Below are 18173 nucleotides of genomic sequence, written 5' to 3'. Positions count from 1 at the left end.
CTCTCTCCTCTTTCCCAACAACCTAACGTGCTCGAGTGCACTAGGTCATGCAGATTGACACTGGTGTACAATGGAATTTTAATCAACTCTATATATACATTTTGCGCGTGAATGTTTTGTGCATTTGATAAATCTATCGCGGACAGCAGTGATATTTAAATTACGTTTGCGTTGGTCTGGAAGAACGCGATTTGATCGCACCTCGCTCTCGGGAGGATCCTCGTGTCCTCGCGGATACGCTCCTGCAACGACGCGGTGTGAATACGCGCATCGGGCATCCGCAAGATGTTTTATTTATGCCATCGTCGCGATATTCGTCGCGAGTCACGTCGGTGTCACGGCGTAGTGTCGAAGATGCTTCTGCGTTATTGCTCGTACGCCCGATTATGGCAACTTCTAGCGGTAAGTGGTCGTTGCGCTTCGCGAGATGAAAGCTTCCGGTTTCTTCATCGAAAGACGTCCGCGCGACACGTTCCTCAGGCGTTGCTCTTTTCGAGATCGCGAGCTCGACGCTCGACGCTCGACGCTCGACCGAGTTCCATTTCAGACGTTTATTCCAGACATTCGCTATCCTATAAAATTCCGAACTGCCCGATCTCTTAATATCGCCATTAAATATTCTAATTTATTGCCGCCATATGTTATATCCTCCTTCTCGATCTCCTCTCATTCCGATCATCATCCTTTATTTCTCATAATTTCTCATACGGTCTTTATAATTATAATATAATAAAATCATACTTATCTTTCTCTTCTTACTTCTGTCTTTTGCTATTTTATTTCTTCCATGTTATTTTACGGCGATCAAGTTTCATAGTAGGACTAGTTATTAGCGCCTTGTCTGTTACACATATTTCTTTTTTGCTCTTGCATGTGTATGTCTGCAGTCTTGCAAAATGTCTCAAACTACGATAAAGCTATTATTATCATTAACTTTGCTTTTTGATCAAAGTGGACGCTTGAAATGTCATCATAATTGCGATCAAGCAGACTTTCAATGCAGAATTCAACTGCAATTTGATTTGACGTGTTATCAGTAATGTTCAAGAAGCTCTTTTGTGTAATATCCTTTCAACCCTTTCGTTTGTGTGGGTGCATGATGGATCTAGACCGAATGAACAAGCGTAAACCAAACATGAATAAACGACTTGCTTTGAACGGCTCGGTGCTGTTCATTCGTATTCGTTCCACGTGTTCGCTCGATCTGAATTCACCTTTTTACAAGGAGAAATATTTTAAAATGTATTTAAAATGTAAAATACATGCGTTATGTGTTACAGAGTAGTCTAAAGAACACGCTTTAAAATATACATTTATAATGTATATTTTAAACATACTATATATGTTACAGTTTTTTGAAATATATGAGAATAGCGAGCGTGCATTAAATATTCATATCAATTTTTTTGGCAATGATCGATCCACTGCCATGGGCACTGTAATTAATTCAATTCAATTAATTTGTGATAAGTAAAAATAAATGTGATTTAATTCCATTCCATTTACGCCCGTATATTCTCACGTTAATTATCGTACCATTACATTTTACATTAATTATCGCAATAACATATATGATATATTGCTGCTGTATCTTGTTTTGAGTTTAGTGGACTATCGTTTTTACCGACAAATTAAATCTAATCGCCGCCTTTAGATGGCGCGGGCAACCATTGTTTTGACAACGTGTCATTAATTACAGCAGCGGTCAGCGAGATTTTCTAGTTAATTAATAAATTCTATTATTCGCGTGAAAATCGAGAAAAGCGATCCTCGACCATGCATTTTTGCCATCTTTCTTTTGGCAAACACACGTTATAATATCCGTGACGTCATTCACGTCATGATTATCGCCATCTTCGACTTCGACTTGTGTGTCATTCACTGTTGTCGTAAACTGCTGGTGACTGGTGACTGGTGTGACCCGTCGTCATAAGTAACTCGCGCGAGATATCATCGCGTCTCGCAGATTTATTAAATTAGCTTCGATTCGTTTCGCGCATTTTGATATTTTTATAGGTGACTGGTGAGTAAAAAACAAGACACGTGTACGATATTCCACGATATCGAGATCGAGATTATTTTGTAATATTGTCGGTCCGGATGTAGCACTGACGATTACACTTTCGTCATTTTGTCATGTTTTACAATCGTATTCCTTTTTCATTTTCATTTTTGCCCGCACCTAGACCCTGCTTATTTATTAACAAGACGAAGCGACGAACGTTCTGTAGCGGTTGACGAACACGTAGACCTCGTTTCAGAAACATATGCGTGACTTTGAGGTTATGGGCGTGTACCTGTCACTCGTCACTCTGTTGATTTCTCTTGAATCTATTTAAAGTCGCACGCATGGTGGTCGTAAATCGACAAAACGTTCGCGGAGGAGGGCTCGTGATTGTATGACAGGTTAGCCGGAAGGAGTCCTTGTGTCATTTCCTTTTGTGTCAGGATTATGGAAGGTGGCGGCGCAGGAGGAGAAATGGGGGGTGGACCGCAGAACGCGCAGCAAGCGGGTGCCAGCAAGAAGCTACAGCAAACCCAGGCCACCGTGGACGAGGTCGTGGGCATAATGAAGGTTAACGTGGAGAAGGTGCTGGAGCGAGATCAGAAGCTGTCAGAGCTGGAGAATCGCGCGGACGCTTTACAGCAGGGCGCGACGCAGTTCGAACAGCACGCCGGCAAGCTGAAGCGAAAGTACTGGTGGAAGAATCTCAAAATGATGCTCATCCTCGGCATCATATGTGTCATTATCTTGATCATCATTATTGGTGAGTAGGCGACGCAGACTCACAGACCTGCGAATCTGGCGTTACGCGGCGCCTCTGATCCCCTCTGGCATTAGTTACACTTGTTTCTTTTTTGTTTATCTTTGTGATAGCTTCGGTTGTGCCAAGTTCGTCTTCGGACAACTCCAATACGTCTCCAAAATGATAGCGTTGATACCAAAGGCAAGACACGGTGTCACACCGATCAACCATCCTCTCACTTAGGATAAGTTATATACATATATATATATATATAGATTTGGTCAAGTACGTACAAGGGGGACTGCAAAGAGCTAGGATGAAGCATGAATGTGGACGTACATGTTTATCTGTAATGTCGTCCGCACATAAAAAAAACTTGGGGAACAAAGAGAACATATTTTTTGAGACTTATTATTGTATCGAAGTGCACACGATTATTAGACTAACAACCAGTATTAATACGGGTGGCCTTCCATTTTTTAAAGAAGCAAAATGAACACTGGGGTATTCTTACGATGTTAATCTTGTTACAGCACGGCTTATTATAAATTTTACATAATATATAATGTTTGTACACTCTTTCCGACCGAGTCTGTTAATATCTCGCGTCTCCTCCGATCTCCCACCGTCTCCGTTCCAGTTCCATCACGTGTACGTGCACGCGTACGTGAAAGTAGACCGAGCGAACGTGCAATCTTTTTTTTGTTAAGTACGTACACCCTGCGTAATACGCACGTGACATACGTTCCTTCACCGGCAACGCCACGTCAAATTGTATTGGAGTCGTTAGGAATATTGTATATGAGTCACTCCTCATTTCTCGGCGTCGTAAAAACGGGCGCTGCGCTAAAAGACAATGATCCGCAAACCGCGTATTTTTACTGCATCCACGCGCGGATGCCCCTTCGGATTCTACATCGATTGCACGCTTAGAAAATGTCGGTTGCTCATAAATATTTATGCCCCGACGCTTTTCCGCTCCGTTCCGCGGCTCGAACCAACGTCGATTTCTTTTGATCGAAATTCGCCCGTACATGTTCGCCGATAAGCGATTTCTGCGCCGTTAAAGTCGAAAATTCAGGGTCGTCCTCCGCGGAGGGAGGTTCGTTTAATCGAATGCAGCGCCGTTACGTGCATCGTAAAGTAAAGAAAGAAGACGTACACGATGCAGGTGCCCGATAAGCGCGCGTATATAGAACGTATTACGTATAGAACAACGAGGAAAACCTTTAACGAATGGATCGCAAAGTAACACAGTTTGCATGAATATGAAGAAGCGCTCGATTATTTTTGCTATCGCGGTATAAATTATGCAAAACTCGTCATATATTCTACACGACACAATATGTGACAATAACATATTCGCTGTCACGTTAAAATAGAAAAATTAGATTATTTTTGTTTTCTGCGATATCGTACCGCTAATAAGAAGTTTCATATCTTAATATAAATAATTAATTAATTTCAAGTGTCATTAGTTCGAATAGCTCAATATTTCGTGTTATAGATTTATGTATTGCGATCGTCATAGAAATAATTCGATACAGAAATAATCTGACAATAAAAAATATTACTTCGTAACAAAGGAAGCAGTGATCGATTGTTATCAGACATTGATACGTTCTCGTTATTTATCTCTTCGATCGTCCTATCACGGTTCAAGCTCGAAAGTGTCGTCTCGACACGCTCGTGCGCGATCGAAAACGTCTGGTGGAAGATGAGATTAACATGTTTCTTTGATGGCCACGTAGTACCGTCCTCCCGTCGATCGACACACGTTCGCGAATCGTTCGGCGAATTCGCGACGGTCAAGGTCGAGCGATCTAATTTCGCATGTAATATGTAATAACATGGTCGTAAGTCGCGTACGAGTAAAGCGATGACGGCATGTGGGAAAGGAAAAGGTCGTCGCCCACAGCCTGATTAGATACGTTGAAAATTATCGCATCACGTTTAATAATGTCAAGTCTTTCGCCGAATCAGGCATCTGTGGGGAAATGTCAATCCTCTCTCGTTTTCCTGATGCTATATAAAATCGGTACGAACGATGCTTTTAGTCTTATTATCACGCAGCACGCTTGAGATTTTCGCTGACATTATCGTCGTGTCGATCGAAGAAACGTTTGACAATATGAAGCCGTTACACTTATGATTTACTATCATGAGATTCTCGGGAACTATGATTTTATCGGCAGCTGCGGCGACGCGACGACGAGACACGATTCGCGTGGTGCTTATCGCAGAATTAATTTTTTTTGTAACGTATCATTTCTATATAATGAGAGAAGACGTAAGAATATTGATAGGTAAAATCGAGTCGTATCAATTTTAAATCGATGCAATAAAATTTCTTTTCTCGCGCGATGATTCGACGATAGAATAAAAGTTGCGCAATCCGCGATATCCCCACGTGCTCTCCGCGTTCCCCGTAAACAGCGAAATCGCGTCTCAGCGAAATTTTACTCCGAAAGCGTGCGAGAGCGCGGCGGCGACCTGTTACACGATTTTACGTCAGCGAGTGCCACGCGAATCCGAGGAATCGATCACGAGAAGTAGTGACATCCACTGCCGCCGCCGTCGCCGATGTAGGATTTTGAATTTCTTACAAACGCGCAGAGAGAGTGACTGAAATCTCGGCCGCTTCATTCATACACCTATCAGTCATCAGTCGGCTCACGACCGTCCAGCCGGGCAGTCAGAGGCGCTCGCGAAGCGCGCGCTCGTCGCGTCCCGCCGCCGTCACGAGCGATTTCGCGCCGTAGCCGCGACGATCGACGATCCTTGACTGAAAAGTCTCGCACTTCGCGAGGTGAACCGCGTACACGGCAGGAATCGGGTGACACTGTCGTCTCCACGTACGAGCGACTCGAAACCTTCCGCCCGTTTCCTCCCTTTCGGTCGATCAAATTTCAAAGAATATTCGGAAGATATATACGAAGTCGTTCAAGTAAAGCGTCTCCCCGAGTGCCGGTTTCTTGAACAGCTTACAATTAGTACGACTCGCGGACTCACATCTGTTTGAAAGTGTCCACACACTTCGAGATCTTCGTCTATGCATGCAGAATTTGGCGAGGCACTTCGGAAGTGAAGTACGAGGATCCTCGATCGGCTCTGCCGACGGAACGATAGCGCTCGCTAGTTGCGTTATTCGCGTGCCACTATCGTGACGAGCATATTTGGCTCGCAAAACGTCGGCGTCAATATTTATTAGCTCGAAAGCCTCGTGCGTTGCGAAGACGATAACGTTTCGGGCCGATCGAGAGGCGCAAGTCCGATCGTGGGATTCGAACACACACCTTCTTGTCGCGTTCGCTGGCTGATCACGCTGCACAAGCCGGTGTTTACACAGTGACTGGACGATATTTTCAGTCTTTCTTTATCTTTTGCTCGCGCCGCGAAAGCTACCGACGACGTCCACGTGATCGATGTAGCGTTTTTCGCGCGTTTCCTTCGAAAGCGCGTCGTCTCCGCGATTTAAATCGCGAAATCGCGCGTGCACGAGATTCGAATCCGATTCGGCTCTTCGTTGTGCGATTGCATTCAAAAATATCCGCGCGAGTAAGTGCTCATGGATTTTAGTAGCCCGCGACATAATATTCACAAGTGACAAAGTCATTTCTGCGGTCTTATCAGCGCGATAAATTTGGAGTAACTCGCCAAGTTAACGCTATCGATCGTAAGCTATCGAAGTGAAGATACATATATATATATAAGCGAGTTGCAGCGCGTGGTTCCTCATTTTTTATTCCGCAATATACGAATTATACGTCGAGCAATAATCGATGATTACTCTCATATATTAAAGGATAACATCTTTTAATACGCCAAAGATTTATTTTGACAGGAAAAATTTTTTTCGCGTTGACCTTTCGATTCTCGCACGTTTCGTCGTGCGTCATCGACTTATCGACAAATCACGGCGTTCACGTGAAGCTCCGCGCTAAAAATCGGAGCTTCGAAATTATCGAGGAAAGGACACTGAGCGACGTCAGCCGATGACGTTGATCATCGTGCGTTTGAGGTGAGGAGTGTTATCGATGAATTGCCGTCGTTGCGAGGGGAAAGAACGAGGAAGAAGAAGAAGAAGAAGATCCAGTGTCTTTGACGGTCGATCAATCGTGGACCAAGCTTTCTTCATCTTCTTTGAATTTCCACCCTTTAGAGGTGCGGTTTTTCGGAAAAGAACGCTAGACTTATTTGCACGTCTCCTTCCCGTATTCATCTTTCATTCTTCTCCCGATTATCCGTCTCTTCTACCTCGCAGCCTTTCCTTAGAAACGGCTTTCCGCGGTGATTAAAAAATTTATCGAATTAGTCGTTCTTGTCGCGCGAGATAAGAAGTCAAAATGGCATCTTCCAGTCGAAGAGAGAACGAGGAGTATGGACTGGGATATCAGAATACTTTGGTGAGTATCCCGTTTGAATTTCATGATTATTGCGAATTATTTCACACAAGATTATTATAAGTTAATATTAATGATAAATTATTTTGTGCGATTTTACCCGATAATCAGTCACGAAAATCACCGAGGTTTTATTTTATTATTTTTGATGAAATTCGTTGGGAAAAAAAATAGTACAGAGCTTGTGGAAAGATAGCGAAGATTTAAAGAAACGAGTTGCTTGAAAGAGAGAAAATGACTTGATAGCATATCGGAGTAGTTGATTTTAAAGTTATCAATATCGATATATAAAATTTGTGTATGTTCGGTTAATTTTATATAGATAACTTGATTATACGAAGGAGAAGATCCGATAAACATTGCATAATTTTATTACATAAAGTATAAATTACATTGTCGGCTTGTGATTCAGTAAATTGGAGGCAAATTTCTTTCTGGGAATGACGGATGTGATTTATCAAGCCTCTGCGCATTGTAACGGGTCTAAATTATGAGATATTGGTAATTTAAATTCATGCGCAGACGAGAGACAACACTTGGGAAGAATTACGAACGTACTTTCAAGAAATAATGAATTATTTATAAAAGAATATTTTGTTTTCTAAAACCTGAATCTCTTTGTTTCCTCATTGTCTTGCCTAGACACAAACAATGTTTGTTTCATAATATTTAGATAAAAATCATGCTTTACGTGATTCCCTCAATCAGCCTGTTTACGTCGCAAATAATTATGTTACAAAAATACCAACTTTTATAACACTATTATAATCTCTAAGAAATGCTACGAAGCTCAGCTTTTTATGCAAAAGCGCTTAGTATCATTAATTACATGTTAATATCACGAGAAGTCTTACGCGATCTGCGGATCGCATAAAAATATCGAAGATAAACATTTATTCTGAACGTTTCGCATATGTTCTTTCGCATATGTTGTAAAAATAAGAGAATTAAGCCTGATCTACAATGTGTTCTTTGCTTTCTGTTTTCTGCTGCTCTTACCTCTTTGCGACTATCTTGTATTTCGCAATTCCGCCGCGTAATGCGATGTTTTTTGTTCTCTGTCGCCCAAGATAAAAATTGACGAACTTCAGAAGAGACAAGAAACATCACGTTACGCGACGGAATTGCGAAATACGAGATAGTCGCAAAGAGGTAAGAGCAGAAAACAGAAAGCAAAGAACACATTGTAGATCAGGCTTTAAACCATTATTTATTAAAACACAGTCACGAGTACTGAATATTGTTTCTCTTCTTTTTAAGATGCATTTCTTACCTCTTTTTTTCTCGTCTTCAATTTTCTCCCTTTTAATATGCCAATGCGTAAGAAAAATCTTGGACACAGTTTCTCCCGGTTGTCGCGAGTGGAAGCTCGCACTTTTTAACGCGGCCATTAACATTCGTTTCGCCTATCTTTGGACGCTCGTAAATTATTATTATCAACCGCAACAAAGTTCGCGTTTTTACGACTTACGAATCATCGCCGAGAGAAATAAATATCGATAAGAAATCAATAGTCGAGACAAAGAAATTGTGACTCGACTTGTCGTCAGGGGGTGCCTTTCTGACAGATAAACTTCCGGCCGCGAATTGAATCGATTCAATCGATCTTATTGTTAGCTCTCTTGGCAAAGCCTAGCCTATCCTTATTGTGTCTGAACGGACTCGAAATATGTTGTTGCAATATTTTTATTATTGGGAGAGAAGAGACGGGGAAGAGGGATTGGTAATCATCATCTTGCCAAAGACGACGCGCTGCAAGGGTTGAAAACCTATATCTTTGTCTATTTTTGGCCAAAGTACCGCTAGTAGTCGCAAATAGTCTTCTTGTATTGCGAATATCCTACTGAGCGACTCAAAACTGCTCTCGAAAACTTCTCTGTTTATGCAATATGATATTTCACTTAAGTATGAGTTGCGCGATAAAGAAATATTTGTAATCATTTATATATGTATATCAAATTTGCAGCCAGAATTATAGAAAGTTTATAAGTTTATAATGTTTAAATAAAATTTTTTGATGTTTCTAGTCATATATCGAGCTCGTAATTCTAGTATACATGTTTTCATAATTTCTGGAAAATTTATAATTATATATGAGACAGCTATATCAACTATTGAACTATTCTACTTAAAATATTTTTACTTTAGAGATTAGAATATTCTTTTACGATTTATATCAATATTTTGTCTAATACCTCGACTTGTCTAATATATTGGTGGTACACTGAGCTTGCACATCAATATATCTTTTTTCTTGACATTCTTATTTTGTGTTTGAGTAAAGGCAGAATTTTTCGAGTAGCAGATCTTAAATTTATTTACAGCATGATTCGATTCTTTCGTGTTTCACTCGTAGACGCATTCGCAAAATCGGTAAAATATATTTTGGACGATCCTGTATGTCAATAGCACGTGCTTGACTTTCTCGCGTGCATCCTCGCGCTTTCTTACGATGCGATTGATCGCCGAGTCGCACGTCAGCGGCGGAAATGCACGACTCAATAGAAACGCATACGATTATTGCAATAAAAAGTTCCACTATGACGTGCATAACGAATGCGCCAATTACAATAAATAAAAAGAGATTTATTGCTTTTCCGCGATCGAGTCATAAATAAGTATAATAAAATATACATAATGCTTCATTTTCCTATAAACAATTATTGTTTGCAAGTTTTTAAGATTTTAACGTCCTTAGGATGAATTAATATATTATATAAATAGATTAATTTTTATTCGCATTTACATTTTTTATAATATAAATACATTAGCAAATGCAGCAAGTAATAACTTTGCGAGAAATCGGTAATGTCTAGAAAGTTGAAATGACAGCATTTCCGATCAACTTGATACTACCGCGGATGTGGTTTCACAGCGAATGCATATCACATATCCTTTATCAGTGAATTCTCATAACTTTATCTATAATACTCATGCTACAGAATAGCATGTTCCTGTATCATTCGCAAAATTGCGCACATCGACATTCTTTAATTCACCGATTACTCCAAAACTCGTTGATCTTTATCTTTCGTTGAATTACATTTTTGCATAAACTTTTATCGTTAAATCGAATTTTTTTGTAGTAATATATATTACTAATATAAATATAATTAATCAATATATATTATGATTAAATATGAATTATCTACAGCACGTGTTTATTTACCTTGTGTGTACACATAAAAATATCAACCCGCAGCAATAAAATTGGAACGCGATAACAAAAATATTTTTGCGAAACAGTCTAAATCAATTAAATATAATTAAATTGAATCTGAGACTGCGAAGTTTATCCAGCTGCGCGAAAAGGGGTCGCGGATTCTAATGCCGCTCTCTATTTCTGTGTGTTCTGCAATGTTCTCTATTTTGTAACGAGTCGCTAGAGAAAAGATCCGCGAGAGAATATCACTTGTCACAATGTCTGCCAAGTCTGCCCGGGATTTTCAGGCTTTCCGCGTGCTTTTGAACGAGACGACAATGCGTCACGGCCTCGAACGCGTCGCTATGCGGAGCACCCCGTGCAATCGTGTAACTTTAACCGCTGTTCGTCATCCGACGTACGTGCCGGTGTACGTCACTTGCAAAATTTTTCGCATATGTACGCTCTTCGCGAACTCGCCACCTCAGCCGTGGACGCACCTGCGGATTCTCATTCATTTCCTCATATTCCGAAATCCCTGAAACCGATATCTTGAATTACGAACTGAAAGAAACGGTTATGAAGAATGGAGAGATAACTGTGCGATGATAAAGAAATTTGCAAGATTGCAATTTTTCGAGAAGAAATTTAAGATCGTAAATAATAAAATTTTAGTCAAAGTAACACGTAAGAGATTTTGAAGTATAAAGATTATGGTACACTTAAAGCTTTAAAAAAGATTGAATTATTATGTAAATTAGGAATAAAAATATTATTAATATAATTCGTAGTGTTGCTGCTAAACTGCGAGCATGTTCTCTATATCTAATGTAAAAAAACAATTTATTTTATTAAGTACGCTCGTTTAGAAAACAAAGTACTCGCATAAAATTAGGTGCATGGAAATTTTATATCCCGCGTTTGAGATAATCTTTCTATTTTCTTGTTCATATTTGCTGCGTTATTTAGACTCTATCGAGGATAGAATCACATCTACTACCATAGATGTGATTAAATGAAAAGAAAATGTCTTTTGAAATAAGCAGAGACGTGAAACAAAATCTTGCAAAAAATCTTCTGTCATAAAGTTTGCTTTTCTACGATTCTTTTTTTCTAAATATTTTTCTAAATATTCTTCTTTCGATCCACGACCGACAACGACAATTCCCATCTATTCTGTCAATCGCGTGACTCTGTCACGTTATTCTGCACGTGATCAACACTTGAGCAATTAAAGGTTGTTACTCGATTAAAATTCGGCACCTATAACTTATAACTCACGTGAATGAGCTCGATAATCATAACGTGTGTTTATGATTAAACGTTATTAGAGAAGGCAGGGTATCGGTGATTAAAGTACGCCATAAATCCGTACGTGCATCCTGTGATTCAAATCAAAACATTTATTCTCGCTCGTAATAATTTTATCCCCCAATTGACGTCGTATCGATTCGCGAAATATTTTCGACGATATTAATAATTAATAAAGTCGCAATTTGCGTCATGATTTCTTCTTTGCAAGTTTACATATAAATTATCTATTTTTTAATTTGATCCAACTAAAACCGAGGAACATATTTTTGACTGCTGTGCTTACGAGATTTTTTCCGAAGTCAATTTTCCGAATTGCTGCCGCAGAATGTTTCTCTCCAGTCGATTTATGGCTGCTGTTCGGTAACTCGTAACCGTGCTTATGAAATTAAATATTTATGATGTAATATCGCAAATGTATGGCGTGATATATGAATCACCGGCAAACCGCTTCGATTTTGACGTGAGATATGCACGTGTTATATGCGACCGGCTGCTTAAGATGTTCTCTCACGGGTAATGCGAGCTGTGACCAAAGTTCTTCGTGACGACAATATAATTGAATAAATATTGATACTTAATAATTAGGTTTAATAATATCATGCATGTTTCAATGCACAATGTATAATTACATAATACTCCATGCGCATTTATTGGAAGTCGCACTATCGATACGCTAAGTAATCTAATCCGTTCGAGATTAGATCTCCAATTAAAATCTCGGTATTACAAACCTACTCCCTCTTACTCCAATTTGCTAATATTATATAACAGCGGGCTCACTTATTGTCTGCGAGATCGCGCATTAAATATTCTTGCGTAACGTCTCATTTTCGTGAACAAGATAGGTATTCAGTGCAAACGAAAAATAATAAGTCAATTATATCGCGATGATTAGAGCTTTATGATATCACACGTGCAAGGACGTGATATCATGGATAATGCCAGTCCATTTATGAAAGCTACGAGACCTGGAATCGCCTCTTGCGACGATAACGGTCTCGTGAAAGGAGATTATCATTCGGAATCGCGCAGAAAGTTTTGCGACGAGAACGAGATGAGAATCGTCCGAGAGGAGATTATCCTCACGCATAGTCGTGTCGGAATTAACCGAAGAATCGTTTTAAGAAGATATCTCGCTCAAATATTTCGCACAGTAGAAATACAACTGTCGATTAAACCTACGATAGAGTACGCACGTTGCAGTCTGGAATACGCAATTAATACATCACGTTTCCTCAAAATACCTTTTTGGTGTATCTAAGATTATAATAAAAAAAAAAAAAGATTATATTAGAACTAAAGAATAATAGTTTATTCTTTTAGTATTTCTTTAGTAAAGAATAAAATCTTAAAAAATATAGTTTCACTATTATTGAAGGCAAAAATATTTCCATGTTATAGGATCTTTAGATTTTATGTTAGAGAGATAAGTCGGATCAGTTCTGAAGCAATCGTCTCATACTGTTATCTTTTGCGAATCAAAGCTAGCAGCTCTCGTCGTTTACATAAAAAAACTGGAACAAATTTTGCAGAAGGTTGCAGCTTGCGATCCTTTCTCTCTCTTTTTGTTCTTGAATTGCGACATATCGCGATTGAAATTCAAAAAAGCTGAAGTAGTATAATAATACGCGAGCAATTTTGCGAAACGGCGAAAAGCCAAGATTTCACCGAAGGTCGAAAGAATAGAAAAAGGTTCTTGCAGTCGCGAAACGATACATCCCGTCAAGCAATCGATCTAGTCATTTAGAGGAAATCACAGTCGCTCGAAGTGTAACGGTTCCCGTCGACGTCATTTAACGCAGCAATGTTTTTTGTTGGCACACGCACATTATGTACGCACATTCAAGGATTTTCTTCAAGCTAGATTCTACGAGTCGGATTGCAGGCGGATTTAACTGAGAGGAGCAGAAACGAACGCGTCGAATCGATCGCGGCTTCGCGTGACGCGCGCCCCGTTCAACTTATTCTCTTCCTTACGTCTGGTGTCGCGGCGATTGCATAAAACGGCGATCCGCGTGTAATCGGACCGCGTGCGCGATCGACGTGAGTGGACCGTGTCGATCTCGCATGCATCTCGAGAAAAATACGTGTCTTTGTTTATGTAACTCGAACGTCGCGCTACTTCTTATTTTTGCATTTCGTTCGCGACGCTTCGATTCATGCGCGCGGTCTAATTTTTCGGAATCAGGAATACACGATCGGTCTTGCGGGACGAATATCGCAGATGCGACCGCAATACAATGCTTCAACAATCGATTTGCAACGTTCAAACGTCAAAACGTGCACGTGTTTGCTTCTCGATACCACCCGTTATGTTGCTATAATTGCAACATATATCAATATGTTATATAATATGTTATATTATATGTAATTTAATATATATTCCAATAACGATACATTTTTGTAATCCCTGAAGGAAATCCACAAAAAAGAAATTATCCTTTTTTCTAATCTATCGATAATGACACCGTGCTGTAAAATAGCCGCGGATATCTGCGCAAATCAGCGCAAATCTAACATATGTATGAAGAGTGCTTAATACGACACAATAATCGTTAATCGTTTAATTGTTCTAAAGAACAATAAATATTTCCTTGTCGATCTCAAAATAAAAATTTATTTTAAATTTTGTACAATATACATGTAAATATAAAATTATCGATATTTATTCGGTTTGAACGAATTTTGAACGTACACGACTGAAAAAGACGTTTTGTGATGGTTTCAATTAATTTTATTCCCGATAACTTTTATCTTAACAACAATAACGGCGTTTGAAGCTCTCGCCAACAGAGGCGTTACGGTTTCGCCGATGTTGCACCAACGCCAATGTCGGTGGTGCAATGTGAGCGAACACAGTACAGACACGCTGCCAAACATTATATTTTACACACAAAGCAAGTATACAAAGTATCTTCTTTTTCACGACTGCTTCCTAGAAGAGAAACGTCGGCATCGCTCGCAGTCTCTTCGATCTGTGCGTGAAAGGGAATCGTTGCAGTTGCAAGTGGAGAACATTGATTCGCTCGAGTCTGTAATCGCTGACGCGTAATGGCAAACGTAGCGCCGAGCACGTGACTCGTCTGGTGTAGGCTGGCGCTTAGTTTAAACGAAGTAGAGAAGCTTGAAAATACATGGAACCGGAGGGGAGAGAAAGAAAGAGAGTTATTTCTGCGTGAACGTCGAAGAAGGAAAGTCGCATCGTCTTTCTAACATCTATACAGCCAGTGCTTTGTGCTTATCAATTCATGATCACTAAAATCGAACTTTTGAAGAGGAATTTGAAGATAATCACACATCTCTGTATATCGCCACAATCGATAAGAGATAACGTGAAGTAAATAGATCGCGACTAGGGCAACGAATACATGCGCAGGATTTAGTACGATTTGATAAAGTGAATTAGCTACCCATCCTCGATAAGGTGAATCGAGTGATAAAGCGAGGTCGTGCGATCGTTGAGAGACGGAGAGAACCACTGGCGAGATGTTGACTGTCGTTCGTAGAGCAACGCTCAGTCGTTTATTGGGACTTTTGACGAGTAGTTCGTCATCGCGCGCGCGCACTGTCACCGCCGGCACCAGAATGACGTCCACCGGATGCCAGGACCGCGATCAGAAGGTCGTCCCTAAGGACGAGGTCATCAGGTTCATCGAGGAATGTATGCGCAAAGCCGGCACCACGCTGGAAGACGCGCGCGTCGTTGGTCATCATCTGATGACAGCGGACTACAGAGGTCACTTTAGCCACGGGATGAACCGGATGCAAATGTACGTGCAGGATATCGAGAACAGGATCACTGATCCCGCCGCCCGGCCGCAAATCATTACCGATTTTCAGGTTCGAATGGATCTCTCTCTCTCTCTCTCTCTCTCTCTCTCTCTCTCTCTTTCTTTCTCTCTCTCTCGGTGCTGCTGGTGGAATTTGAATATCGCGAGAAGAGAACCTTTAACTATTATAATTCACTCGTCACGCGCTCGTTTCGAAATTTTGTAATTATTCCGTCTTTCGCGTACGTGAAGCCATAGTTCGTTATCAATTGATTGCGGCGCGAATGTCACCAGTGACGTAAATGCCTTTTTCGAGTGCCGGGCCAATTAAGGAGGCTGTACATACACGATATGTACCATAAAAAAAATGGTGTTTACATTCCACGGTAATGATACACGGGACACCCTTCCTCTTCTCTCTTCTTGTTGTATCGGCCTTCGTATCTTAACAACTGATGACCCGATAAGATACGCGTCTCCCTGATTAATAGGATTTACTTTCTTCGCCGGCAAATACAATTGTCGCCGACTAGTGAACCTTACATATGTTTCCTTTATCGCGTTTTCGATCGGCTATAATTATTAAGCGACTGTAATTGCGCGTGCGGCTGTTTTGTATCAGTATCTGAGTATCTGTTTTATTTTTATGTTGTACATGCTCGACTCGGAACAGAATCGCTATATGCAGATTCACTCGCGTTACCTTCGCTGAAATGGAACGGAAATTTTTCGAATGTAGTTGACAATTTGACGATCGGCAACAAACCGCGAGCGCTAATTACCGCCGTCGTAATTACTTTTTAGAATAGCGTCGCGATAATCGCCGGCATGGTCGGAAGCACGTGTGTGGTAATTTATTAGATAGACGCGCCGGTAATTTGGCGATCGGCAATAAACGCGCGGGCGCTAATTAACGCGGCTCTAATTACTTTTCGAAGCGGTATCTTTACTCGCGAGAATTACAGGTGTCGTCAAAAATACATGCGCTTACGTGCATAATAAGTAACTTTATTCGAGTGCGTCAAGCGTGATACGTGCCGCATGTTTAGCGAATCAAACGCAATAAACGCAATCTCGGTATCAAAGCTTCACGTTTAAAGATTTTATTTTTAATAAGCAAATAAATTTCGAAAAGATTACAAAACACAGCGAAAACAAAGCTAATACTCCAAGAGACTTCCACCAGACTTGCCAGAGTCTTTAAGAACTGTATAGACTTTGCGGTTACATCTAGGAGATCTTTTGCGTCACGACTTTCAGGCGATAGCCCTCGTAGACGGGAAGAACGGGCTAGGTCAAGTGGTCGGCAAATATTGTATGGAGCTTGCCATGGAGAAGGCCAAGAAATTCGGCATCGGCATGGTGGCGGCGCGCGGCTCCAATCACTACGGCATATGCGGTTACTACACAATGATGGCGATGGAGCAAGACCTGATCGGTTTCACCTGCACCAACACGAGCCCGTTGATGGCGCCGACGCGCAGCACCAAGTCCGGCCTGGGGACGAATCCCTTGTCCGTGGGCATGGCCGCCTGCGATGGCGACGGGTTTGTTCTCGACATGGCAACCACCGCCGTCGCTCTGGGCAAGATTGAGCTGGCCATCCGGAAGGGCGAGAATATCCCCGAGGGCTGGGCGCTCGGATCTGACGGAAAAGTGACTCGCGATGCCGAGGAGGCTTTCAAAGCTTCTTTATTGATGCCTCTCGGTGGCGCGGAGCACACGTCCGGGTATAAGGGCTACGGTCTGGGCCTAATGGTCGAGATACTCTGCGGTATCCTAACCGGAAGTCATTTCGGACCGAATATACGCGCCTGGAAGACCGGCGATAAGGTCGCCGATCTCGGGCAATGCTTCATGGCCATTAACCCGGAGGCCTTCGCGCCTGGATCGAAAGACAGATTGACGACTTTGCTCAAACAGCTGCGAAGTCTGCCCTCCTCCGGCGAGAAGCCGGTTCTGATCGCCGGCGATCCCGAAAGGCAGCACATGAAGAAGGTCGACATGGATGGCGGAATCACGTATCATCCGAACCAACTAGAGGCTTCGGAAGACGTCGCTAAACACATGAGCGTTCGACCGATGAAACTCGTTCCTAAATCCACTTAATTTTTTACTTATCAACGAAGAGCTTCACAAATTATCTGATATTTTTTATGTTTTATCGTTTACTGATTTTTTAAAATCCTATAATATGAAGTATGAAAAAAAATCTAAAATTAATTAAATGCTGATTTATATATTCGTTGACCAAGCACTCATTATTGCGACAATAAATACATCAATTTTGATACTGATTTACAAACGTTATGTAAGATTTTATTTTTTACTCGAATTGCATCCAATTGAAAATGTTCATGTATGTGCTTTATGGAACGATCGCTTTCTCAAATATCTGAAATCTTAACGAGATTATATTGACGTAAGACTTATAAAAGCCGATTATATAAATCTCAGAGTTGTATGGATAATGTTTATGCCGAGACAAATCAGTTCACGTATGCAATTCGATGATTTGAGCGGACACGATGTTCGTTACGATGACATAACCAGAGCTACGGTTTGATCGCCGGTCGATGATGATGACGGCCTTGGACTTGCCCGCTCGTTCTCGATTACGGTTATTACGTCTTTGCGAGTGGGTGTCATCGATAATGTGGAACTCGATAGATTATCGGAAACAAATACATCGCAAAACACGCAAACATTCAAGATCATTGTTTTATAAGCATTACGCATATTAATTACACATTTTTTCACCTGCACATTGCACGTGACTTTTTTTTAACAGATTTTG

The 18173-nt window shown here is 40.9% G+C and overlaps 3 protein-coding genes across 5 annotated transcripts in view; all 3 read left to right on the top strand.

Annotated features, from left to right (window-relative positions):
* The first annotated feature begins 20 nt into the window (after nt 1-20).
* Syb (Vesicle-associated membrane protein synaptobrevin) lies at nt 21-3328 on the top strand. 2 transcript variants are annotated; one of them, XM_071795357.1, is made up of 3 exons: nt 21-402; nt 2449-2768; nt 2879-3328. In XM_071795357.1, the coding sequence occupies exons 2-3, from the start codon at nt 2453-2455 to the stop codon at nt 2929-2931; spliced, it is 369 nt and encodes a 122-aa protein (XP_071651458.1). In that variant the 5' UTR covers nt 21-402; nt 2449-2452; the 3' UTR covers nt 2932-3328. The 2 variants fall into 2 exon arrangements, with proteins under 2 accessions (XP_071651458.1, XP_071651457.1); XM_071795356.1 differs by lacking the exon at nt 21-402 and adding an exon at nt 439-2023.
* A 1802-nt stretch (nt 3329-5130) lies between these two features.
* Clc-a (chloride channel protein 2) overlaps nt 5131-18173 on the top strand; it is a 32722-nt gene continuing 19679 nt past the window's right edge. The window contains exons 1-2 of one of the 2 annotated variants that reach the window (XM_071795318.1): nt 5131-5836; nt 6592-7153. In XM_071795318.1, coding sequence (XP_071651419.1) covers nt 7094-7153 — 60 coding nt within the window. In that variant the 5' untranslated portion in view covers nt 5131-5836; nt 6592-7093. Of the gene's footprint in view, nt 7154-18173 lie in introns of both variants that reach the window. The other variant, XM_071795319.1, reaches the window with a different exon arrangement.
* On the top strand, nt 14429-17673 carry LOC139823059 (uncharacterized oxidoreductase YjmC). The gene is made up of 2 exons (XM_071795338.1): nt 14429-15446; nt 16637-17673. The coding sequence occupies exons 1-2, from the start codon at nt 15093-15095 to the stop codon at nt 17483-17485; spliced, it is 1203 nt and encodes a 400-aa protein (XP_071651439.1). The 5' UTR covers nt 14429-15092; the 3' UTR covers nt 17486-17673.

The sequence above is a fragment of the Temnothorax longispinosus genome, chromosome 12, assembly GCF_030848805.1.
Source record: "Temnothorax longispinosus isolate EJ_2023e chromosome 12, Tlon_JGU_v1, whole genome shotgun sequence".
Classification (NCBI taxonomy): domain Eukaryota; kingdom Metazoa; phylum Arthropoda; class Insecta; order Hymenoptera; family Formicidae; genus Temnothorax; species Temnothorax longispinosus.
This window is presented reverse-complemented; position numbering and strand designations above follow the sequence as displayed.

Excerpts from the sequence above, each read along its gene's own strand:
- Syb (XM_071795357.1), top strand. The coding sequence starts at position 2,453 with ATGGAAGGTGGCGGCGCAGGAGGAGAAATGGGGGGTGGACCGCAGAAC. Across the intron at positions 2,769-2,878 it reads TATCTTGATCATCATTATTG|CTTCGGTTGTGCCAAGTTCG; the intron begins GTGAGTAGGCGA and ends TCTTTGTGATAG.
- LOC139823059 (XM_071795338.1), top strand. The coding sequence starts at position 15,093 with ATGTTGACTGTCGTTCGTAGAGCAACGCTCAGTCGTTTATTGGGACTT. Across the intron at positions 15,447-16,636 it reads AAATCATTACCGATTTTCAG|GCGATAGCCCTCGTAGACGG; the intron begins GTTCGAATGGAT and ends CACGACTTTCAG.